The 26426-nt window shown below is 41.1% G+C and overlaps 1 protein-coding gene across 1 annotated transcript in view; it reads right to left on the bottom strand.

The window, feature by feature from the left end:
• pdlim5a (PDZ and LIM domain 5a) overlaps window positions 1-16762 on the bottom strand; it is a 57538-nt gene extending 40776 nt beyond the window's left edge. The window contains exons 1-3 of the mRNA XM_079160694.1: window positions 16653-16762; window positions 15923-16180; window positions 4476-4627 (exon numbers count right to left, since the gene is read on the bottom strand). Coding sequence (XP_079016820.1) covers window positions 4476-4627; window positions 15923-16021 — 251 coding nt within the window. The 5' untranslated portion in view covers window positions 16022-16180; window positions 16653-16762. The remainder of the gene's footprint in view (window positions 1-4475; window positions 4628-15922; window positions 16181-16652) is intronic.
• Window positions 16763-26426: the final 9664 nt, after the last annotated feature.

The raw sequence follows: 26426 nt of genomic DNA, 5'->3' as shown, positions 1-26426 counted from the left end.
CAGTTATGCAGGAAATGTATCTAATTTAATGTAAGAGAAATCGCCTTCAATACAATTTACATTTGTAAATAATAAGAAGCTGGTAGACGGTATTAAACAATTAACTGAATCATTGCATGTGACACTGATGATACCGATCTATGAAAGCCGACAGAATCTCTCGCTCAGTCACGCTGCGATAAAGCGACACACTTACAGCCAGAGATGGGCAAAAATACATTAAAATGTATTTTGATACAAAATACAAAATACCCCCAAATAAATGATTTCAACAAAATACAAAATACAAAATACTGGTGCCAGAAAATGTAACAAAATACATGTATTTTGTATTTAAAATATAGGAAATACTTTTTTCTGGATTTTCCGTTTTCTCACAATGTGGTATAGCAGAGCATTCAGGTTTATATAATGTACACAAAGCTCTGGTGAACCCCACAAAAAGGAAGAACAGTCACAGAATGTCAGTGTAACTTAGCAAAGCTATTGAAAGACAACAACTTGATTATGTATATATATTTTTTTATTAATGGGACTTAACAGCCCATAAACTTTGGCTTTGTATCAACAAGAACATATTTATCACATATGACATACAAGCTCCCAATCTCCCTCTTCCTATAGCTAGCTACTCGACTGATAAGTTAACTTGCTAAACACTGGCTATGCACTAGCCTAGACCACATGCTAGCGTCATTAGCATGTTAGCATCGATCGCTAGCTTGATATTATAACCATCACCATGCATATACAATAGGCTATGTAGCCAGACCCAGACATAAGTTATACATCAAGCTAGTTGACGTCTGTCACACTCAGATACAATATTTAACTTGACAGACAATCCGTTGAACTTGAAGATCTGAAGACTGAACTCGTGAACTGTTTTTTAATTCGTGGAGAAAGTATTTTGAGTATTTTAAATACAAAATTACTCCACTCTGAAGTATTTTGTTACAAATTACGTTCGACTTTTAATCGGCCCTATCAAATACAAATTACAAAATACTCAAAAGTATTTCAAATACGTATTTCAAATACCAGTAATAGAAATACTGCCCATCTCTGCTTACAGCCCTGTAATTCAATTTACACACTGCATGGCCAGAAACTTGCTGCTGGAGCCAAATGCTGAGATGTAGAAGTGAAACTCACGCAAATCTAGAACATGTTGTCTGTGCACTCTGCATATACAATAGTCATTGAAACAAACAGTGAAGCCAGTGAGATGGAATCTTTGTAAGTAAAAAAGAAAAGAAAGAAAAATCAATAAAAGAGGGATCATTCCTGGATGAAAGAAGCTGATAAAACAGCCTTTCGCGTATGCGAGATCTGGTTTGTAAACCTGTGAGATGTAAAAAGCCTGCTGTTTTAACAGGGAAACCAGTTGATAGAGTGACTGCCAAAGCCTATAGTGCATATAGTGCATCAAGAGTTTGCAAAATGAGCTGCAGAAAATCAGCTGGATAAGCTGGAATAAGTGGGACAACAACAAATTTACCCTGATGTCATTTTGGCACCTGTTACTAGCAGTTTGAGCGCTGGTTGCTTTACTGCGATGGGTTTTCCACTGGAGAAATAAGTCTCGCAGACAGCTAAATGAATGTTGATGAGTGTTAATTACATTGGTAACCATGGTATTTGCATTCATGCTTCACCTTTCAGGCAATAAATCCCAGTTCTGTTCCAGTCAGTGCCAGGATAATTTGGCCCTCTTTACATCTGCCATGTCATCCTTAAAAAAAAAAATGTGAACCTGGACAAATTTAGCTTTGTACGAGTTCAAGTTTTTCCTGGAGAAACAACTTTATTCTACAGCTTTTCCTTGTCTTGCCCGAACATCTGCGGTCCATCTCTTCTTCTTCCCATCACTCGTTTATTTGGAAAAGGAATAACAACCTGTCTCCTTTTAAAATACACACATGCAGACACCGCATGAATTGTAAACATTTCTCTGTATCTTCTCGCTATTATCATTCCTGTTGCTATCTGACCCAGTGACAAACCCAATCAAAATGTGCAGAGAAGAAAAACTAAAAGAGAAGCGAGCGACGCCTATAAAAACTAACAGAAATGAGGGACGAGATTGGCTCTTTCCATTACGCATGTAAACCTATTAAAGTCCAGATGTTGACCTAGGCATGACACTTTTCGAATATACAGCACTGTACGTCTAACTCACAGTGCCAATGAGTGCCAAGCAACAAACAGAATGAAACCTTAAAACTCTGATCTTATTTCTTATTGTTAATGGGAGTCTGGCGAAGGCCCAGGGATTATACGGTCAATCTTCAGGACCCTAAAGTATCCTAGTATAGCAGAACCTGGAGCCAGCTATCCCCAAAGCGGCTGCCTGGTCACACCGCCTAAACAATATAATACTGCCACTTAATGAAAAAAGCTGTTCCATGTGTTTCCAATAGGGCATGAATTAGCCCTTGAAGGGCTGATGTCTGCCACAGACACAGAGCGATGCAGAACAGATAATCCTTTAACTGGTCCCCCACACAAGTGCACCCTTACATGAGATTTGTTCAGTTACACTGGGACTTGGCAACTCTTTAGGCACCTAATTGGAAACAAAAGTCTTCGAGGGAAAGATGCTTAATCGCTTTTTCTTGTTGATAGTTAGATGATGAGACAAGATTGTTTTAAATCCACCAATCATCTCTAAAGCGGACTAAATATTATATTAAATCACATTTGTTTAATTTGTTCAAACAATGAAGTGTAAAAACAACAGGTTTTGGTTTTTACGGAAGGTTAGGTGCTGGACTATTTCTTGGCTAGCTTCTTGGAGTGCAGCAGTTGTTTTTTTTACCTTTGGACAGCAGCTTTATATTAAACAGACTGGAGAGTGGTTTCAATCTCCTGATCTAATTCATGCAGAGAAAGCAAACAAGCATATTTCCCAAACGATTCCTTTAAGAGAAGATTCATGGTGTGCCAGGCATAATAATAAATCAAATGTTTGGCAGGTTTGAGTTTTGAGTCTTGCGAAGCGCCATGCTCATATCAACCTCTTTCACTATATGCCAAACGTTAGATGAAGCACAGAAATGTTGAATCCATTAGTCGTCTCATCCACATATTTAATGCAGCTTTAGGGAGACAAACTATAAAATCAGATGCATGTGCAGAAGTATTGTACCACTATATACACCATGAGGTAAACTACACTTTGCTTAAAACTAATCACTGTAATAAGCAATCAGTAAGAAACCTTTATCTTGACGTTCTTTCAATATGCTGAGAAAGGCTGTCCGGTGTAATTGAAACAGCTTAAAAAGGTATAAATCAAACGACTGCCGGACCGATGGGTTGTATATCTTCCGCATTGTTGTCAGCCAAACCTGGTTGACTTTCTTCAGAGTAAAAAAAACCTTTGTAATCCATCAGAATATGAACTTCCACTTTGACCGGTAAATCATCCATCAACGATCTTTAGCCAAATGTGATTCTAAGACCCGCTTCACTCATAAATATGAGAGTTTGATCATGGTCTCTCTTTCACAGGAACCACACACACTGACCCTAAATTACTATAAACCCTGTGGTATTACAGTATGTGTTCTCTGCCACTCAACCAAAAGCAAACATCTTTGGTCTGTCATCATTTGGACACAAATTAGAGGACATGCTCAGTTAGCCCCAAACAAGGGGAGGGGTGAAAGAAAGATGAAAGTCATGGAGGGAGGACAGAATGTGAAATCCAGACACAGACGAGGAGACAAATCAAAACTCACAGACGTAAAAGAAAACAGAGTATTTCAATACATCAATTAAGTTACATTTTGATGTCAAGAACCGTAACAAAATCGATTCATTTTACCTCTGTATGTACTGCATACTGTAAATCTACAAGTGTAGGAGCCTTGAACATTTGTGTTTAAATGAAAACACACGCTTGCCTACAGGTGCTGCCAAGGAACCGAATTCAAACCACATGAGAACCAATATAAAGCCACACACACACACACACACACACACACACACACACAAACACACACACACACTGCAACACAAGTGCTTATGAAAAATCAGCTCCACTGTACAACAGGATTCCACCAAACAGAGAGGAGTAGGCCTTGGGGAAGAGGGGGTGGTCCACATGTGTGATGCTCTAGCTGGGATTTCAGTTATTCCTCTTTCTTTCAGGGAATGGGACATCAGGCAGAACTAATGGTGTTGCTGTGTTAGAGCGAAGATTAACTTCTACAACAACAGTGAACATCTGCCTGTATGCAGGATGTCGGGGTTCAAAGGGGGAGCATGGACTTCAAATTTGCAGAGATGGGTTGTTTGGGAGTGTTTGAAAAGGGAATGTATGGCTCATGTGTTGTCATCGAGATAAATGGCTTCCCACTTACCTTCGGATATTAAATCATTCTAAAGTGAAGTGAATTTATAACTACCACACACACACACACACACACACACACACACACACACACACACGTGAGCTCATGGCTTACTTCTGCAGGTTGAGGCTGAGGTTGCCAGTGCAGCTCTTGATCTTGTTCTGGGCCTCCAGGTGGTTCATGCCCTCCGTGGCGATGCCGTCAATAGACAGAACCATGTCTCCGATACCAATGCCACCTTTAGCCGCTTTTCCACCATCTGTCAGCTGCAGAGACACAAGAACCACAAACGGCTTGACTTATCTACATAACCAACAGCATCACAGTCAGGATTATTAAGCAGGAGGGTGGGAAGAACACATTTGCCCTGTATTTATCACAAGATTTATGGATCCATCCCATTCCAGAAGCATTTGGGCAAAGCTAATGAAAGACCTGGTCCTCTACCGCATGACGATGGTTCTACTGTACGTTCACTGATGCGTGTCTAATAGCGGGAGCCTTCATCTATGAGTTACCTTTGTTTCTTCTTTAAGACCCGCTGTCATACTAGGCTTACAGCTCGTTAAGAGAAAAGAGAAAGGTTCAAAATGACTCTTAACCACAGCATGTGTGGGAAGAAAGATCACAGCCATAATGCAATCCTTGTGTCCAAATTCTCCTCTATGTAGCCATTTTTTATTGGTAGGTTGTTTAATGAAAATCCATACTATGAAAGAGATTGTTTAATCAGTATACAAGGACTGAAAATGTATCAGTTATATTACAAAGAGCAACATCAGCAGTGTAACCAAGAGGTTGGCGTTGTGTCATGTCTTCTTCTATAAACAAAAACAAACTAAGCTTATCTTGACGCACACTTAACGTCAACTAAAGTGAATCTAGTGCCAGTAAAAAGCAATTATGTCATTATACTCGGAACAAAATGCTGTTAAAAAGGTGACAAATAGCTAAAGGTGCGACGCTGCACGCTGCAGACACATACCAGTTTTATTGGCTTTGAGGTAACAGCAATTAGAAGCCAGACATCTCTTAGTTTGCACGCATCATAAAATATGTATGCTCTCCACTTGTCTCTGGTTTTCAGTGTGTCCCATGATTTTTGAGGTATGCTTCAAATATCTGCCTCCAAACAAAGTTTAATTGCTGCACTTCCACTCTGGGGGAAGCTGGTTAATTTAACCCAGATTCAAGCCACACAGAGGAACTCATGTTGAACAACAGGGCTTGCATTAACACCAACCTGTTGTTCAATATGGCTCCAATGTGCACAAAATGCTGTACTGTATCACTTCAGCTCTTGACAGAAATGTTAAATATATATAACTATAATCATGCTGGGAACACAAATAACATTTTCCACAACCATCACTGCTGTTGTAGTCCATCTATTTGTGAGCAATGCTGAACAGATTTAGTGTTTGAGAACAGTTGCGAGGCAACTAACCACACACAAGTGGAGCCCACACCGAAATAAAGTCCAATTAGATTAAATGTGTAATTGTGTTCTATATTTATGTGTTGTAACTCACCCTGTTTCCTTTTTGGAAAGTTAAAGTATGTGCTATTGAAGTACATTCATACAGGTGAGGCAGATCATTTCTAAATGATTAAAGTGATGGTGACACAAATATAATGTCGTCATTGATAGAAAAACAAACAGGAGAAACAGTTTAATTGTGTTTCATTATATAATGTAATATCATGTAAGGAGACTTTTTTGTTCCAGAAACCTTCTGACCTGAAATATTTATTTAGCATCGGTCAATTCTTCTTTTTTTATTACCGTCTTGAAGTCACCGTCACCAACACACATGGCAATACATTGTTGGCAGCATGTGTCAGATCAACCAGAGACATTCTTATCAGGAGGCTGAGGGAGGACGGGGACACATTTGGAAATGTGCGTAGGATGTTACACTCAGTATCTCTTGTCTTTTTCCCATGATGTCAAAGCACTGTATCCAAGTCCAATGTGACGGTATCACTGCAAAATGTCTTTAACAAATATTGATATCATATTGATTTTTCGAACAATTTGGTAAAGTGTGTTTGTTATACTGGTAACAAAAAGGGGCTTAGATATTACTGAAGTCCTCGGAGAACAAAAACGCAGCTGCCGCTGTGATTCTGACCATTCTTGGTCAGACAGAAGGTGCACGTGTGACCAAAGGGGAGTGAGGTCATTTGTTTCTTTTGACACGGTGGAAAAAAAGACCCCACACACACACACACACACACCACTCCACCGAACACACACACACACAAACGCACACACAGCCCACTTTTTGTGGTTGTTCTAGCTATAAAGTGGCTCTTACTCTTACCCACCATACATCACTTCAAGTGCAGCTATTGTATTTGGAGCTTCTACAAGAAAATCAGTTTCAGCTGAATGAGAAACCACAGTCCAGGATGAGGAGGTGTAATGTGGGTTTAGTCGTCTTTGGTGCGTTACATCCCCCCTCTGTGTCCGTTTCCTCTGCCTCTATCTTTGTCTCCCGCTCACACTCAAAGACAGACAGACACAGGCAGGGCTAATAAAAGAGACACTGCACCCGGATTAGTGTTAAGGCTCTGCGGCCCCAACCTTTTATAGTCATATTATCCCAACACACGCAACATCACTCACCACCACTCACAACCACAGAGGGCAGGAAGAACAGAGTAATGAGGGATCGACTTGACACAGATTAGGATTGCGCGGATGTAAAGGAAGGCAGAAACAGAGGGGAAGGAGAAAAAGAAACTGCTGAATCTTTGGGCTCTTTCTTCTCTGTGCATTTTGACCCATTTCAAGGGGTGTGTTCATGCTAACCACTGGCACCGTCAGGGACCAAATGCTCACCACAAAATGTTCAATTACATTTTTTCCCCCAATTAGTGCTCGGTTCCTGCCCTCCACCCCTCTCTCTCTCTCTCTCCCTCTCTCTCTCTCTCTCTCTCTCTCTCTCTTCATCCATACAGAAACACTCAACCTAACTTTGCAAAGAAACCTGCATCCATACCAGAGAGTTCAACGAATTCTGAACAACGGTCAGAATAAAAAGGTTTCATTTGTGTTGAAATTATTTAATCTGTATGTCCTCATTCCAAATAAGTCTAAAGAAATGGTTCGTGCTGGCGGGATATCCGTTTCCAAAAGAGAACATTTGGTTTCAATCACTATGATTTAAAAAAGGTTTCGGAGCTCAAAGTAGTTTCAGTTTTCATATCAAAGACAGCAAATCATTGAGAAAATCTGAAACAAAAATGTAAATAATCTGTCTATGCAAAAAGCCAATCACTTCAAGTTTCCCGGGGTATTTGATTCATAGCTCTGTTGCTGTGGCCATGACAGAAACCAGCAGCTTTAACACTACGCAGAAATACAGTACAAGTATGTATTTTCATACGCTCCGACAGCAGCTGAGCTCTGCTCCGTATGTGCAGGGACATCCGTCAACACTTGACTTATATGACTAACCCTCTGAATACAAACATCCCAACACTGAGACAACTAAACCAGATGAGAAAAGGGAATTAACAGTGTGGGAATTTTCAAATTTCCTGTCAGGCTGGGACTTGTGGTTCTCACTATGACAAAAGGTGACTTAAGTTGCCATAGAAGCCTGCATTAAAATCCTTCTCCTACAAAGTCCACTGTTATTCCCTGATAAAGATTTTCTCCATTAACAGTGGAGCATCAAGATAGTTAAAGAGTGCAGATATTTCTTTTTTTAGAAGTCAGTAAAGACCTAAACAGAGCTAAAAGGAAAGTGGACATTTAACTTACATTCATCAGGTGGTCCTCTAAAACAAATAACAAAAACATTGTAGGTAACGTTGAGTACGAGACAAAGTGTTTTCTGATCGGACGCCCCTATCGGCAGGACGACATTGTTTGTCTGCGCCTTTAAAAACTGTAACAAATCACATTATTCCTACAGTCGCTTGAGGTTCTGCTTGATGAAGTTAACCATTCCATCTTCATAAAGGTACAAAATTCACAATTTATAAAAGCTGCTATGTGCTTGAACTTCTTTTTCTTCATAAAATACCTGATATTCTGCCTTTTCAACATACCCTACCTTTGTGTAGAAGTTCCCTGCCGTATTATGTATTCGTTCAAAAGCGAAAGGGTCAATATTCGTATCAAAACACTCAAAAGAATGAGAAAAACACATTCAGCGTGTTAAAGCTTTCACAGATGAACTCGTCATTATGCTTCCAGCAAAATCAGTTTTCAACACATACGCAGTCTGATTTAAGTGTTAAGCTGGTTCCAACACATAGCAATAAGGGCTAGCCGGGGTGCTGAAACACTGTCTGATTTGAACATACACTAACCAGTTTGAGTGTTTTGAACAATGGCTGCTTTCAGCACAAGGAGTGACAGATTGACTCACCCTATGATCGAAACACTCAGGAGCAGGAGACACGAATACCCAGATTGTTCCTCATAACTCCGAAATCTACAAAAGAGGCCACCAGATGCCAGCCTTTGGAAATACTTATTCCTCTCAGGCCAGATATTTTCTTTTACTGTGATCATACATGACAGGAAATGTTCCTTTATTGTAATTTTGAATCTGAAGTAGGAACAGAAAAATATAATAAGGAAAAATGTTGAAATATTTCCATTTTATCAAACATTTTTTGTTTATGGGCCAGCTCGTTATTTATGACCAGAGTATTGACATCGAAATGAAACATGTGCGGGGGAAATAGCATGCCAGAGTCGGTGCTCTGATAAGTAAACAGTAGACTAACGACAAAGCATTACATGAATAAATTGAGACGGATTTGAAGGGTATGAGACAGTTAAAAGAGAGGGAAGGGAAGATTTAGAAAGTGCAGGAGACAGAAGCTGAGGCAGATATCACCTCAACAAAGCTGGATCCATCAGTAACACATATTAAACTGTGTCAGGCAACATTTAATTAATAAATATATATATATATATATATATATATATATATAAGGAGTCTGACGCTGGCATATTGTTTGCTTCGGGGTTAAAAGTCAAGTTTTTGAAAATGATCATCAGTTGAAAGAATCTAAAAGAGACCATTGCATTACTAATAAATAAAAACGTACATCACACATTACTGCTGGCTTATGTCACCACAAAATGCCTGAAGTATGAGTCTGCCATTCACGTCACATGGAGAAAAGAATAGAGACTCTGGGTAACTAGTGGATCTCTCTAAATGATGTAACAGTGTATGCATGGTGTGTGTTTGCACATGTGTACCCATGCCGGCACACCAATAATAAGTAATACACCCACACACATACTTTCAATCTCATGGAAATATCTGAAAATAATAGTTTCTTTCCTTAAAGCTGTGTGTGCACACCAGTGTCTAATAATCACTTCCTGACTTGTATGTGAATGTGAGACCTTATTAAGGAAAGGCTATTTGGCATTGAGTTTCCATAGATAGCTCACTGCAGCAACAGCTGCCAAAACCACAAAAACACCTTGTAAACATTAAACAAAGCTTTGCACAAGAGAGAGAGAGAGATCTGCCATACTTACAAGAAGCCCCCATTCAAGCATAATCCACCTCTGATACGATCTGATAAGGTTTATTAAGATTAAGCTGCTTTCTCTTGATATTATTATATCCACAAAAAGTAGATACAATGATTCCTCTGATATGGGATTTCAAATAATACAGATAATGTCCATCAAAGTGCTGTAAAGTCAGCATAGTGAGTCTATTCTTAATCCCAAAACAATACAATGCATGCACTAAACCTGAAGCTGAGAGTACATGCTTAAAAAGGTAGACAAAGTTTCTGTTTACATTCAGTGTTACTCACCTAAACACATTGTGCATCTGCGAGGCCTCACAAACGTTTCGAATGGATTTACTTCCTCATAAAACCGTTGCAGAAATAACTTTTTGACAAGTTTGAAAGCTGCATTGTTTACGTGCCACATTTAGTCTTCTTCTTCCCTGCTTCTGCTGGGAAGTTACTGCATTTCTTGGCACTTTACTGACACCTGTAGATACGTGGAATTGTGTGACACAGCTGGCAGGAATGCGTATGTATGTGTAACACAGCAGGGAGCCACTCTTAACAACATTGCTTCATAGCACTAAGGATCAACAAATCCACAGGGTGCCAATAAATGAATACATTTTTGAAAAAATAAGATATAATTTACTCTAAGAGTAGTTGTAGACAAGGCAGATCAAGGAAAAGTAAACGGACACTTTCTTTAAGTGTTGACGGCTGGATGTCTCCTTCACACGTAAATGAAGTGAGGGAGTTACAGTAACAGTGTAACATATGTAACAGAGGGCTATATTATTATACCACACACAGGACCAGAATCAATAAATCCACATGACATTATTTCACGTTGTAAAAATCTAACATCACTTCGTAAACTAGAAGCGAACAAGCCAGTATTCATGGCCAGACTCAATGATGGGATCGTCATGGCGCTGCGGGACTTAGCGTTGGCAAGGCTGGTGAAACACACACTCAGGAATACAGCCATAATAACACAAGACTGGATTGTTATTATTCCATATGAACCCAGAGTGTGCGTCATCAGCGGCACACACTTACAGAGGCTGTAATTAATCGTGGTTTTAAGTTACAGGTTAAATCATGTTTAACTTGTTTGTAATATGTTCTAATTGGAACGCTATTAGTCAACATCTGAAAAGAAGAACCTTGCCAAAAAACACTAAAATGATATCGGGTAACAATCATTTTCCTTTATTTTGAGTGTTATTACGCGGTGTGTTTTAAATCAAGTTGTAGCTCAGGGGGTGAGAAATCCATTCAGAGACTGTGGGAATGAAAACTGCTTGAATGTTTAGTAAGGTGTGAAAATCAAGGGGTTTCTGGTCAATGAGGCAGTTGAACAATATCTTAAAATTGCGTACTTAGAGAAGCCTCATTGCAAACACAGCAGTGCATGCAAGGTCCCTTACATAGGCCATTCATTAGAGAACCAAATTGCCAACTGTGTCTTCTATTCTACTACTACTACAATTCTTCTCTATTCTGCCAGTAGGAATGAGACTTCAGGGTCTAGAGTCCACTGAACAACGTCCAAACAAAGCATCAAGAGCAAATACCTAAAAGCCAAAGAGGAAAGAGGATAGCTACAGCTGTTTCCCTTCTATTGAACTCCTAACCCACAGCCATTAGAGTTGTCTATCAGATCTTGTAGTCAACCAATATTATAATGAATAAACATGATACCAGACATGAGGCCGGTATCCTGAGAGGAAGGCAGAGGAGACACGGCCAGATTAGCTACTGTGGAAAATACATTATAACCACATTAAACAATAGGGTATTCAAGTCTCTTCATTGTGAATTCACTGCTGTTATGACCTGGCTGTGCTCGTCCGTCACCGTTAGAAAAGTTGTCTGGCCTCTTATATTTCTGTTCATTCCAGTTACACAAAAGGAGCACCCTTCAAAAAACATCTTTTAAAGGAGGATTCTTTCAGTATATTGTATTACCATGTCCTTCAATTGAGCGCTATAGTTTGTTCTTAGTAAGGTTTGTTCACTTACATGAGTCATTTCAACCAGTGTAAGATAGTGTGACCCTGAATGAAAAACTGTCTCAACTCCTGAGAGGAATCACGGCGTGATTTTAACTGCAGCATGGTTTCTGTATTGGCATGTTTGACACCGATAGGGCTTTTTTACGATGGATTAGTCAGCCCATTGCCGGTGAAGACAGAAATGTCCCAGTGAGGTCACCAGGAGGACCAGATAACTGTCAACATATAATCAGAAGGTATGAGCGTGTTTTCATAAAGTAATCCTCCTCTTTTCTCTCAACTCATCACTGCTATAATGATCCCAAGTAACCTCACAAATGCTTATAGATAACTAGTAATAATAAAAGATTAGTGGCATAAAAGAAAGCCACAAAAGCTGAACACCAAATCTTGGAATGCAGCATCAGGTCTCACAAATGTTACGGGGTTGAAGATGAATTATCGCACTGCAGTGAATGCAGAAAAGTCCAGTCTGTTACACTGTCCAAATATAACAAATGTGTGCCAACAAGTACACACATCAGCACTGACAGGTTGATTTGTGAGAGAGGAAATGATAAGTTGTTGGTTCTGGCTCTGGCTCTGTTTTACTACGATAGATAGATACTCAGAGGGAAGCCCAGGTCTGTTTGATGAAGATAGATTGAGGTATTATAAGTCACATGGAGGAGCTGGCATCTGGCTCTGGTAGTCTGGTATGAAAGGTTAAGGCACAAAGATCCTGGACAGTGATGCGAGTGCAATAGCAAGTATTGTAAGAGGAGGAAATAGAAGCAGGGAGGCAGTAATGCAGAGAGAAAAGACAGAGACTATGTATAGAACTGAACACTCTTTGAAATAGACCCATCACTGTGGTCAGTTGTTATCATCGCCTGTTGAAGCAGGGGAGGCAGGAGGCAGCCATAGCTGAGTTCCAAGAACTGCATTCTTCCATGAAAAGGTATTAATATAGATTAGCGTTCCACTCGTCTTGCTGTTTTCACAGCACCAACTCGATCTCCTGTGATTAACAATTCTCCAAAGTTAATCATTACAGTCATTTCTATGTATAGCTCTAGAGGAAGGATTCATGCAGTGACGACAGATGGACGCATTATTATCGACCCTTCCTGGCATATTGTTGCAGTTTGTACTTGGGAGTCTCTAAAATACCCAAGATGCCCTCTGGTCAATAGTCAGCCTGGACCCGGGAGCTCGTAACACAGGGGTACAGATCCAGGATCAATCTGTCTCATGAGTGGGTGCGGTCACAGGGAGCTGACCTGAGAAACGACGCATCTATTTTCAGAATCTGAATGCACTCGCTCCCCTGGGTTTCCTCCCCTTAAATTATTTCAGCGGTGGATCCTGTAAGTGGGCAGAAAGGTTTAAATATTGATTCACCGTGTTATAAATTTAACTGTGAATAGAGGGCAGCTATTTTCCCTCTCCCCACATGAGGGACCTTGCTCTTGAAAATCCTTTGATCCGTTAAACAAGTAAACGGATTGCAAGATAAACGGTTTTAATGAGGATTTACAGGAGTACTTCTGCAGGCCATTTTCTACAAAATATTTTTAGCAGCATATCCATTAAATGGTTGCTTCACCAAAAGGCAAGGTATTAAGTCTGCCGCCCATTGAGGCAATTGTGTATCTAAACTATTACAGCTTACACATCCATTGCTCTCTGTAAGCCCATCCTCAGCCACTTGTCTCTGAACAAGACTCTTACTTGTTTTGCACCAGTACGTCCAGCTGTTTTGCTGAACAGTACCTGTGCATTACAATGTACAGTATTGTATATAGATGATCAATGTGGAAATAACAACACACACACCGTATATCTACATACGTATACAGAGCTTAGCAACAGCAGCTGTGAGGCTAAGTGTGGTTTGGCAGGAGTGCAGCGTTCCCTTATTACCCCTTCGTAGAACCAACTCCATGGTTGGACTGGCAGAGAGCAATGTGTGTGAAACACACAGCAGAAACGCACAGTGTTTATGGGAGATCAGCGGTCAGAAGCACTGCCCTTCATCAATCAGAAAAACGATTTAATTAATAGGGCGGATAAGATTAGGTTTGGTTTGATTCTTGTATGTGGACTGAAAACTATATTGTTTGTAAGAAGTGAGTCATATCTTACATTAGATCTAATGAAAAAGAGAGAGACAGAAACAAATAGGAGGGTATGATGGGATGAAGGAGTGATAAGAATGAAGGGGGGCAAATCTAGATCGATGACCGGTTGAGTGTCACATAGATTGGCTGTCACCAGCCCTCAAGCTACCCTAAACCCTTTGTATACATAGATGTATTTCCATACACTGCCTATCAATATAACCTTGCATTTAGTCACACTCTCTCCTTGTACTCTGCTAATATATATTTCTCTCCTCTCAAAGATCCAAAGTTAAATAATGGCCACACTTCATTCATGTGGTCTCCCCAAACCAGATGCACCGCTGTAGTGTTTTACATTCAAAACAAGACGGAGAGTTGGAATGTAAATAAGGTATTCATAACCGTGAACCAATGGGATATCAGTTGGCTAAAGAGGAGGGCAGAATATGTCTGTTGGTTTCATTAGCTGAAGCTTTTGTTTACACGTTTTTGATGCATACAATGAAGTAACCAGTTCCTGAGATTGTTCTTTAATTCTCATTTCATTTTTGGCACTTTTGTGGAGAGAACATTTTTTAGACATGATTTGATTCTAATCGAAAATTACCTTTAAGTATTAAGGCATACTCATAAGTCACACAACCCACTTACGGTGCACTTTACAGTCTTAGGCAGACTGAAGAAACATTTGTTTTAACAAACATTTATTTTAACTGCACCAGCGCTTGCTCACACTGCCAATGTCTTGAAACCTCAAACCATATAACGGTCATTGTGATACTGCAGTAAAGGTCAGAGTGGGATGCTGAGACAATTATAGTTTAGTTACTGCTAACTTCTTGGGAGTAAGAAAACATTCACTGACCAATGTCAACATCGCCGTGTATTTCCATTTATCGTCTATTTTGTATCCGTTTTATCAACATGATTTTTATCAGAATTAATCTCCTTCGTTTCATTTTAGTTTTTCTATTTCTGCCTTCTGTCGATCATTTCTTTCTCTCTGTTGCTCAGATAGTGTCTTCCATCATTTTGAGTCCAGGCACACACTCCCGTAGACAAACACACACACAAACACAAAACTGTGGTAAGGATCCACATGGCTTCAGTTAGTGGGAAAAGTATCACATCCAAAGTAATAACAAACATGGCAACCCCAAGCGGCCCCAAAGGGGGTTGGCACAGGACCTGGCAAGCCATTCATCGTCAGTCTCATGCTGCCATTAGTCTGTACACTGCCAGTTCTAGTGATTTGTGAGTGTGTGCGTGGGAATGCACTAGAATGGTGTATGTGGGCGCAGCGCATGCATGCTCCACTGTACTTTGTGTGTGCCAGTGAAGCTGCACTGTCCAAGCGGAACGGAACAGAAGCCTGAGCGGGATTATCCGTTTCAGGATCATTACTTAGTTAAAGCGATGGGGGAAACATATTTGTGTGAACTTTAACGTGTGAACGAACCGCAGACTGGAAGGGCAACAAGAGGTAACGTGGGGAGTAGACACCGAAAGGCAGAGAAACCAAGGGACCATCAAGTTACTTGTTCGAGCAGAGGGGCTGAAGCCAAGATTTGATTGCGGGCACTTTTGCCACAGACACTCCAAAGTGAAGTGGAATGCGTAGAGAGCGAGAAAAGGTTTCCTGTGTGGTCGATACATGACGGATGGCATATGATTCGACTGAGCTTTGACAAGTGAAAAGAAGGAAAGGAGAGTGGGGGGGGGGGGGGCTGCTAACCAGCGTTCACCTTTTTAATCACTTATAGGCCATGTGGCATTGCTGGGATGTCATTCTGCAGCTGCACTATGATGAAAGAGTTTGGAGATAAAACAGGACGTGCACTTTTATCGCATAGCAGATAGCGTTGTTGGAGCAGACGTATAATCACGTGTGTGTGTGTGTGTCAAAGTGTGCGTGTTTTAGTCTTACCCTGGAGATGGTGAGGGGCATGTTGAAGTCCTTTCCTCCATGCAGCCTGAAGCCCCAGGGGGCCGGGCCTGAGAGCGTGACGCTGGAGTTGCTGCTCATGGTCTTCTTGGGCGATGTCAAATGCGCTCGGCGTCGATGTCCCTGACAAGTGATGATGGTGACGGCGGGAAAATGTGTTGCAGATCAGGTGATAATAGTAATGTCAGAGGGTGTTGATGATTGGTAAGAATATGGCCGTTCAGGGTGTTGTTGCAAGATCTGAGGGAAGATAGGAAGGAAAATCATACAATCGGATTTGTCATTGTATGGTTTGTATAAGACAAGTGAAAAGAGAAGATAAAACCTATGAGGGTTGACAAAAGAGGTCAAGAGAATAATGCAAAAAGAGGGTACAGGAGGCATTAGTGAAAAGGACATTTTATACAGCGACTCTCAGTAAACACAGAAATAAATGCACATATTCAACATGAATTTTCATGGTTTAAATTTTCAAAAATGATTAAAATGTCATTATGAAACTGGCTGCACAGTTGTAAGCAGGCGAAAACACATGAACACATATACATTCAAACGATACTTGAGTATGCTGCAGCAGTTCAGCAGCATAAAATACTTACAACACCCCCCAGGAATACCTCACAAGAGCACAATTACACAGCTAACATTCATTTAATTGCATAACAGTTCCTACTATTTAGTGCTATTAAATTCTTAATGGAAAATGATGTACCTTTTTAATGGAAATTCCAGAGAGGAAAATAATTCCTTCACAGGCAGGTAGACAATGTAATCTCTAGTGTCCCCTTGACTATCCCCTTCCCGGCAAACACACTGTATGTGTGTGAGAGAGGCAGAGAAGGATGCAATGCTCTTATATACCAGCTAATGACAGAGGGGAGGGGAAAGGTGGAGGAGGGGAGAGAAGAAGAGGGAGGCGAGAGGAAGAACGGGTATAGGTTAGGTTGGGAGGAGAGAGGGAGGAGAAAGAGGAGGGGAATCGACCCGTGGGTGGGACACAGAAGAGGAGGAGAACTGAGGGAGATGATATGAAGTGGGGAGATTAGGGGATGGGAGGAGACACTTTGAAAAAAACCAAGGGGGGAGACGAAAAACGTGGGGGGGGGGGGGTAAGGAAAAAGAGCGTGGGAGCACTTCACACAGAGAAAATCACGAGGGGAGGGAGAGAGGGGCAAAGGAGAGGACAGTTTATCTTTCATCCAGATATTTTGGGAACATTGACTCAATGCTGCAGGCTGCTTCATTTAAGGTGGAACCAGATCGTGACCCGAGGACACATCCCAAAGGCTTTGAGCCAAATGTCTCTCAAAGGTTATCCTTAAATGATACATCGGGGTGATGGTGACTTGATACAAGCTCAGGATCACCTTGTTCAACTTCTATTACGTGTTTGTTTCACTGCTGCTGCGCTGATGCCCCAGTATGAATAAGACAAGGATGAAACTCTTCTTCAGTTGATGTCACACTGACTTTTTAAACATTTGGCATTAAATTGACTGTCGCCTTATTTTTTAAATGCTACTTTCAATACCATAGCTCCTTTGTCCTAAACTAATCAGCTTGAGTTGCGTGGTACTAACATCTGTTTTATGTGGTATGCCTCTACCGCTCCCTCTTTAATAACCTAAGTGGCAACTTAAGGATAACCAATCTCTTCCTCAATATGTGTACATTGTGCTACAGAGAAGTAAGCAATCAAATGCCTATGTGCAGCACCATCATTTCCAGCTTGTTTATCAGTTTCCTCATTATTTATGTCGAGACAGCTGGCAGTTCCTCTCCTTCTGCACTTCACTGGCTTTTGTCCATTCCCGCTTTTCTAGCCCAGACAGATCAATATTGACTTTAGACTGATACTGTAGTGGCTCAATCAAACACTCATCCCATTCCTTTCTTGGCCCTGACCAAACGCACTCTCACACACACACACACACACACACACACACAGTGCCTCTAGTCAAGTCACAGCTCCGCACTGTGTTCACTGCACTGCGAGACCAAAATACTTTTTGAGCAAATATCAAAGAGGAGATGGATAGCTTGAGCTGAGAGGAGGTGGCTGGACAGAGACTGGACGGTCTTCAAGACAGAAAAAAAAGAGACAGAGAGAGAAAGTGCACACAGAACTAAGACGGAGCGACAAGAGGGAGAAGCAAGCAGGCTGAATATTACATGTAACCTGCCTCTAACACGTTTCATAGGGCAACATCATGACGGATACACAGTGTGAGAAGATTAAATACACAAAGTCACACACATAAACACAGGATGCTTCTTCATTAACCTGCTAATGGACGTTCCCACAGTCTAACACAGACAGTGCACACTTCTCCAGCACGGCCAGGTTTAACAACAGCAGAGCAAATAGGAAGGAGCAGAGACGGTGGAGTCATTAACACCGTTTCCTCTGCAGAGCTGAGGGGGTTAACTTACATTTTACAGCGAATGCAATTACAAAAGGCCCAGTGTTTATTGAAAGCTATCGCACATATAGATGCTCATGCCTGTTGGCAAAAGGACTAACCACATATTTATACATGGAGATGACATGACGAGTGAGCGCTGGTTAGCCTTGGTTGATGCTATGGTGAACACCATGGGAGCTAACCTTCAACTGTTAGTAACCAGATTAATGCCAGCAGTCTATCCTGTTAAATTAATCAAAAACACACTGCTGATTAGCCACAACAGCAGTTACTATAGCATCCTGTCCTTTCCTCTCTAGATGAGGCCCCACATTGAACATTGTACGCCCTAAGGTCAGGGGTATCCAAGGTAAACAGAGAACAACAGGAAGTCAGAGGGGCGTATCCACGACACGAGATTAGTGGGTGAGCAAGGTATGTTGATGCCAGAGTTTTCGGTTTAGGAAGGTGGCCCTCTTTTAACCTGGCTAGATCTCTAGATAACCTGCTGGAGAAATGACAATCTGAGAGGCGAGTGGTAGAAGAATGAAACTGTTTGAAATTGATTCGATTGTGTAACAAAAGTCTAAACATTACCTCTGAGGTCAATATGAACATTTTTACAGTGTCATCGGGAATTATATTTCTTTGTATTGTTATGTAAATACACTTAATCAGAGCTTTATGTGCTAATTAGCGGAGTTGCGAGTTACAGGTTATGAAGGGTTTAAAACTCCAGGCGGGGCGCTCTAGCACTCGCCTGTACAAAGGAATGAGAAAACTGTAACTCTGAAGGACACGCTTGGGCAACTATACACTGATATCAAATCTCGGAGTAAACTGCCAGCTGAGAACAGTACGTACCACTGCTTGAGATAGCAAAACGTAGACGTCACACTTTGGAGCCTGTTAGGCTAGGCTTTCACAACATACACACACACTGAAGACGCATCGAGGAGGCTCCCGGACGTGAGCCAGTGCGAGCGGATATGCTCAGTGCTCCAACCAGGCCGTCACTCTGCTAAAATCGATCCCGCCTGCAACTTGACTTTGACCAATGGCTCCTCTAAGGAGAACCTACAAAACTTACCGCGCTGCCGTGTCCAAGCGCCTTTTCACGTTGCTCTCACTCGGAGAGGAACTGTTAGGACCGTGCACGTTTAACTGCTCGGCTAATATCTCTGTGATAAATAAAACTATTGCTTGAATCTAAGTAAACGCCTCGAACTCAATTCGTTAAGTTGTCTACACGACAGCTTCTCTAAAGACATGCAAGTTCCTCTACTTTGTCCTTTTATTTTAGGATGTGCTATAGGACAGCTACTGGTACTGAATATAAAAGTTTTAACCAGCTAGAAAATCAACAAGTCTCCACCAACAAACAACTGTATCAAGGTGCTTTGTCATTCTTTTTGGGGGATTAATCAGACAAAATGCCCCTTTAAGGTAAAAACATTCAGCTGCTTTAGTCACTATAGGGACTAATGTTGTGGATTTAGCGCTAATTGTACCCGTTTAGACTCACTTGTATAATAGTACTATACTACTACTTCCATAAACTGCAGTGGTTTCATTGTCCATTCCCATGTAACAAGAGCACTGGTTTTGAGTCTCAAGAAGATAACGTTTCTAAAATATGGGCCCTCCCAGGGGCCCACCAGTCTATTTCACTGTCTCAAAACATTTGATCAATTGCTTGTATTGTCACAACTGGCCAATGGCCAAGAACTGCAACAGAGACAACAAAGGAGATTTGTGGTCCACAGGATAATGATATCAAACACTAACAATAGAGAGTGCGCTATAGCTCGAAACCTCAGACACCCTGCCAGTCCTTTGTTCTGTCAAATGGTCTATTCCAGTCCCCATATGCTCACCTCTCCACATGCTTAATGATCACAGCTTAGCCCCTTAGGGAAACACACACGCTCACACACACATTGAGACAAGCCCCACCCCTTAATGCTTTGACAATCTGCCCCTCTAAATTACATTTAATGCATCATCCACGTGAATAAAAAAGGGGCCCCCCGACACCCGCATATACTGCCAGCTGCCCACACACACACACACATGGGCTAAAAGATCCCAGCATACAACCAATCTCTCTTGTGTATAAATCATATGTTTCAGGTCAAAGCGGAAGACGACAGCTGTGGTCTGAATAGCAAATATTCTAAATTAGTTTAAATCCTTTCAGTCAAATTCAAAATATAAATGATCTACTATGATCATTTGTCACTCCCAGGTGTGAGGTTGCCATGCTGTATGCTGAAAAAGGTTATGATTATGCTGTAAACCATCTTGCATACATTTTAAAATGTACTAAAAAAATAATAGGTGTTTTTGCAATATAATCTACCAATGGAACAAAATTCAAATTCGATAAGATATCTTGAAATGCGATGTCATATTTAGGCCTTTTAAAATAAAAAGAGATCTATAAATTAGCTAGAAAAACTTGTTTCAAGTTATATAGGAAATGGGCAGCATGCCAGACCTACATAACCAACAGTGAGAGGACTCACAGACATCACAGAAAAACAAAACAAATCGTGAGCATTATTCTGTATACAAACATTACTTTCACACACACAAACATAGGTTTGTTTATAGTAGGGAGAGTATTTGTCTGCCAGCCATCTGATCAGTCTGACCCCTCCAGACTGGTATAAGCCTAACTAATCCCACAACCCATCTCTGTAAATACGAGATGGGTTGGGATGGGTTGTTAGGGGTACAGAGTTAGGGCAGCAGCCTTGTCTTTGTCAAGGCTTCAGCTCGGGATTTAGTTTAATTCACTGCCAAACCAGTAATGGTAGTATTCTACCCAGATAAGTGTGTCAATGCTTATTTGTGATTAGTCAAATGTGTTCTAATGGCAAACAAACAGAGACTAGAAACAGACTAACACTCAGACCTTTTTCCACTATATACTGTTTCTCCACATTGTTAGATATTGATAGTGATTACGTTTCCAAGGAAACCAGGTCCTTTATGCCTTAGGTTTCCATGGAAACGTGGAATCAAATCCGCGAACAATCCCAAAATGTTATTTGGTCTTGATTTGATGCATCCAAGATACAACTATCTCTCCATAAAAGGCGTGTACTATATAATAACACAACTGAAGGCCTGTCCGGAATCCAGAGATGGGCTTAATATCCTGTATCTCCTGTCTGACCTCAGTCACCATTTATAACTTTCACAGTGGAAAATATTCCTCCCTGCCTACCAGCCCACCAGCCAGACAGACCGCTCACAACAAACAAGTGCTCATCCTAAGAGAGATAAACTGAAAGAAATCTGACTTCAGCTGCACAGAGACACGAGCACACACACAACTGCTTAATGTGTGAGTCAAGTCTGGGTCAGTCAAAGGGAGGCCAAATGTCAAGTTTCCTCTGATACATGCAGTACACAAATGTCACAGAGACATCCTCTACTTAAGATCAGCTGTTCTTAGTCATTCCGCCCACCTACTATTTGAAAGCAGATAAACACTCAAGTCACTGAGCTCTCCTTTGTTTTTGTGGCACCACCCTCAGGCATACATTTCCGAATCAAATGAGCTTTACTGACCACATTCATGCTCCCCAGAGGATGAACTTTGAGATTTCATTTCGCACCAGACTGAGGACAGACTTTACATTGATCACAGCCCACCACTGGTAAGGCAGTGTGATGAGCAAAAAAAAAGTGCTCAAACCGTGAAACTGTGAGTTGTGGCAAACAATGTCAACAAACACTTGCAGGTCCGAGTCCCACAGTGCAGTACACTCTCTATCCACCTATAGTGTTGTGAGCTTGTCGGGTGTTGACTCTAGGGCTGCCCTCTAAAAGTCAATGACTCCAGTCAAGACCTGGAGTACACATTGTGTCACTCAATTGATTTCCGTTCTCCGTTTTGGCGCCCTCAGCTCCGGTGAGACTGTAAGTGAATTTGGCTGAACTATTTCTGAACCAGATGCTGGGACAACCTCCTCTGCTATAGTCCAGGCTGCCAGCAGCCCAACAGGAGGGAAGCTTCAGCCCTGGTTGACGTTGAAAAAATGACAAACATGCTTAAATTACGGAAAGATGGCACCATGGGCTGCTGCTAAGGTTTTCAGTCCAGCGTTGATGGACACTTTTTCCCCACAGTGCAATGCCGAAGAAAAATGGAGCAGCTACTTGCAGCTGGAAAAATTAAAACAAACTGTGCACAGTGGTTAGCCAGTTCCAGGAACATCTTGGAAAACAAAAAGTGAATCATTAATCTTTTTTTTTTTTTCTGGTTCTGATTGAAATTCTGGCAGTAGTTGCATTAGCTTTCAACGTTCACCGTATGTCATAGCTTTTCATGTTGTGCCTTTTATCAGACTGCAGCCATTACAAAAGCTTTAGTGTCATGTCAGCTTTAGTGGATAATGATTTATGCATGGCTAGTGCACTTCCTGACACTTTGCACAAATTTGCCCCCATTAACCCATAAACATAAATAAGACAAAGAAACACACCACAACATGTTGGTGGAATAACTTCTGTGCTTTACTTCCTTCCTCTCTAGAGAGCAGTTGTTCTGTGGTGAGCGCAGAAACTGAGGGAAGAAATGAACGCAGGGTGTAAAGAGAAAAAAGTGAAGGACTGCAAAGATCACAGAATGATGGGGAGCATGAAAAGAAAGTGGTGGTAAAGAATTGATGAATCACAATTAAACTGAACCTCAACCTATGTTTAATCAAGTGCTGTGGAGTGTGTATGTATGTGTGTTTACTTGTCATTGCTACCCATATATCAGCTGACCAGAGGCAGAGCTTTAGTATTTGCAGAGTCTCAAGGGGAGGTCAAAGCATCTGCTCCATTCAGCACAGACTAAAGCAGGACCCAACGTCAATACTTCCCCGCCCCCCACACACACACTTCCTACACCTCTGTCCCTCTATATGTCTATGTCAATACACTATATCTTCCACTGGATTTTTTTTCTGCTGTATTTCACTCTATTTGCTTACTTGCAATGAGGTTACCCCAAGATTTAAGCTGTCGTCGTTCCAGCATCACAAATCAAATATGTGTAACAACAGTTAAATACACTGATACAAACCACTAACCCTACTAGGACTGGATGACAGTGATTGACACTTGAAATCCAAAAATCAGGGTTTATGGCTTCTAGAAGAAACAACCTCTTACAGTCAATCTATTTATTTTTTCATTGACATTAACAAACCAATTACAATACCATCCAAAAGCGTGATAGCCCTGCGTCAAAAAAGAAAGAAAGAAAACACACCAAGGAAAAGACAACCACCACTGAATAAAGTACAGAAGGAGCATTCCCCGTGAGTTGAGCAGGTGTTTACTCACCGTGTCTCTGTGCGGTGTCTCGCTCCTGCTCCTGCGTGCTACTATCACTCTCCGGTGTCCTGGGACAATATGCAGCTTATTAGAGATCCGCCGCCACTTATTGAGCTCTTTGTGTGATAGGTCCGTCGGTAATGAAGCAACGTCATCACGCACTGAGCCGCAGAGTTGGTTCAACACGTACCGCGACATTAATTTATCCTGAGTGCAAAGGGGGGTTTTTTGCGTTTAAAAGAAATGTGTACATATCATGTGGGGGAGGGAAAAACACTCAACAGAAAATCTTTTAATCAAGTGACACATTGTGACCGTAATGTCCGTTTTAAAGAAGAAACTGTAGACACAATAACTTTATCATTGTTGTATTAATTTATTTCCTGTGATTTCCTCGCGTGATAATATCGGTCAAATACAGCATTACCCTGCACTGGCATGACGGGCTTGTTTTTGTAATTAAAGTGGCCGCATCCGTCCACATAAAGGCAGAGCAGCGTCCTGCCAGGTCACTTGAAGCCAGTTCCGCCTGTTGACTGGTTATTATGTATCTCCAGTTTCAGTTGGACGCAGCCTTGATTTTCCTGCAGCTTACGCTTCCCTGCATGGTGATGTAATCTCGCTCTCCCGCACTCAGACACGCACACACTAATGCACATGTGTCTGTCATAAAGTTGTTGTGCTTAAGGACAGAAAAGCACCGAGAGGATCGCATTGTTTGACTCACAAACACCAGCTGCGATTTTTCATATAATAAGCCTAAAATATTTTGAACTCTGATCCAAATAGGAATGAATGCGGTGTCCGGTGCATATTTAATGAGAAACACACAGTATTTACCTACTACACAACTGTGAGCTATTGTGACATTTTAGCTATTTTCTTTGACTTTCCTTTGGATAGAAGTTATATGATTCACTATCTCCCTCTAGTGGCTATTTGCTGCCATTCAATTTAAAGTAACCATACTCCCACGCACACAAATATTGTGCTTCTCACTCACCATCTGCCTGCTTGCTATAGTTAACTTTTCAAATGACCCTTCCTGTCCAGTGAAATCCATGTCATTTTTTTAGTTTGTGTAACTTTTTGGATTTCTCCTACTTAAGATACAATTGCAATGAAAATGCCTCGTCTCAAAGCTGAAAACAGTTGTTTTTTAATCTCATAAGAGGTTGACGTTTTAGACGCTTTATACATATGATGATCTTTGTCAGGTTGGTGATTACGAGGCTGCAAGGAAAGGACCCGGGTACCAACAGGCAGACAGGATAAGTTCAATGATTTATTGAAAGGTGAGGACACAAAGCTTACATGGCGTCCAAACAGAAGTAACAGAAAATCCTGCGAACGGGGCAGGAGAGGTACAGAGAGGTACCAAAAAAGGATTCAGGTTCCAGATTGCATCGTACAGGGCCAATGCGCTCAGAGTCTGAAAAGCAGAGAGCAAACTGGAGATGGGCTGGTATAAATACTGTGGGGATAATTGGGGAATGGGGAACAGGTGAGGTGGATGTAAGCGTCACGTGACTGAGACGAGTGAAAAAGTCTGACGGCATCTGGTGGATGGATGAAGAATGGCAAGTCTGGAGAGTTCAGGACTGGGCTAGTGGAGAGAGAGCTGAAGGGAAGGACAGGGAGGCAGCATGAGCAAAAATATACAAAAGAGGCACAGTCTTCATAAGAGGTATTCAAAATAAAGTCAGTTAATTGCCAAAAATGCATTTCAACAGGTATTTTATGGATAAGGTGAAACCATCAAACATCACTTTGTCATATGTTAATATGCACATGTCGGAAAGCGTGCATACAGTATTTGTATGATCTAATTTGTTCAGCAAAGAAGTTGTGTGGACTGGAGTTTTGGTTTGTTAATGTTCAGTGAAATACACATTAAATCCAGACAGACAAGACTCTGTAGAAGAGACACTGTTCCTATTGGTTCACTCCAAAGGCCCTGAGGCATCAACCATCTGCTCAATAGTGTATGTGTATACAGTGAGCACAGGAAGGTGGTCCCTCTGTGCTGTTAGCTGCCAAACTATGTGAAAGAAAGTGTCAGATGACCATTTTGAGAAAGATTTATTTTTCTTCACAAATGCTGAAAACCGGCTTATTTCTGTTGGTGAGATATAATCTGGTAAAGGTTAATCCAGTGAAGGGGATGTGGAAGAGTTATTCTGACAGTACTCCGTGTTACCTCTCTCTTATCTGTTTAATGTATTAAAAAAAAAATCTAATTAACAAAAATAATAAATATTATGTGGTATGATAGAGTAATTATGTAAGTGACCGTGGCCATGTGAGGAGTGTTTTACTCTTCCTTGCTTGTCCACATGGCAGTTACAGCTGCTCTAACTGTCATTCACTAATATTCCACACGGTTCACTTCAGCCTCAGAAATATGCTTTTCTACCTTCATATTCTTGAAAACTGAAATATTGGACTTCTGCTAAAAGACAATATGAAGATACAAAAAAGATCAAAATCAAAATCGAACACTCAGTTTCATCAGTATGAACCAGATTTGTCCTCTAATGACTCATGCGGTGCAGATCTAAAGCTATATATAGCTCACCATATTACTAATGTCATTAATCACTCAGTCAGTGGTTTTGGCTGACCTGTGTGAAGAGGAAAAAAACAATACTGTAAGAAGAATATGTAAAAAGATACTCACATATGTTCTGATTTGTTGGATGTGGATTGGCTGTTCTTTAACAACAGTTTGTACCAGAGCC

The sequence above is a fragment of the Pholis gunnellus genome, assembly GCF_910591455.1.
Source record: "Pholis gunnellus genome assembly, chromosome: 6".
Taxonomy (NCBI): Eukaryota; Metazoa; Chordata; class Actinopteri; order Perciformes; family Pholidae; genus Pholis; species Pholis gunnellus.
The sequence above is the reverse complement of the archived record's forward strand: the minus strand, read 5'-3'. Positions and strand labels throughout refer to the sequence as shown.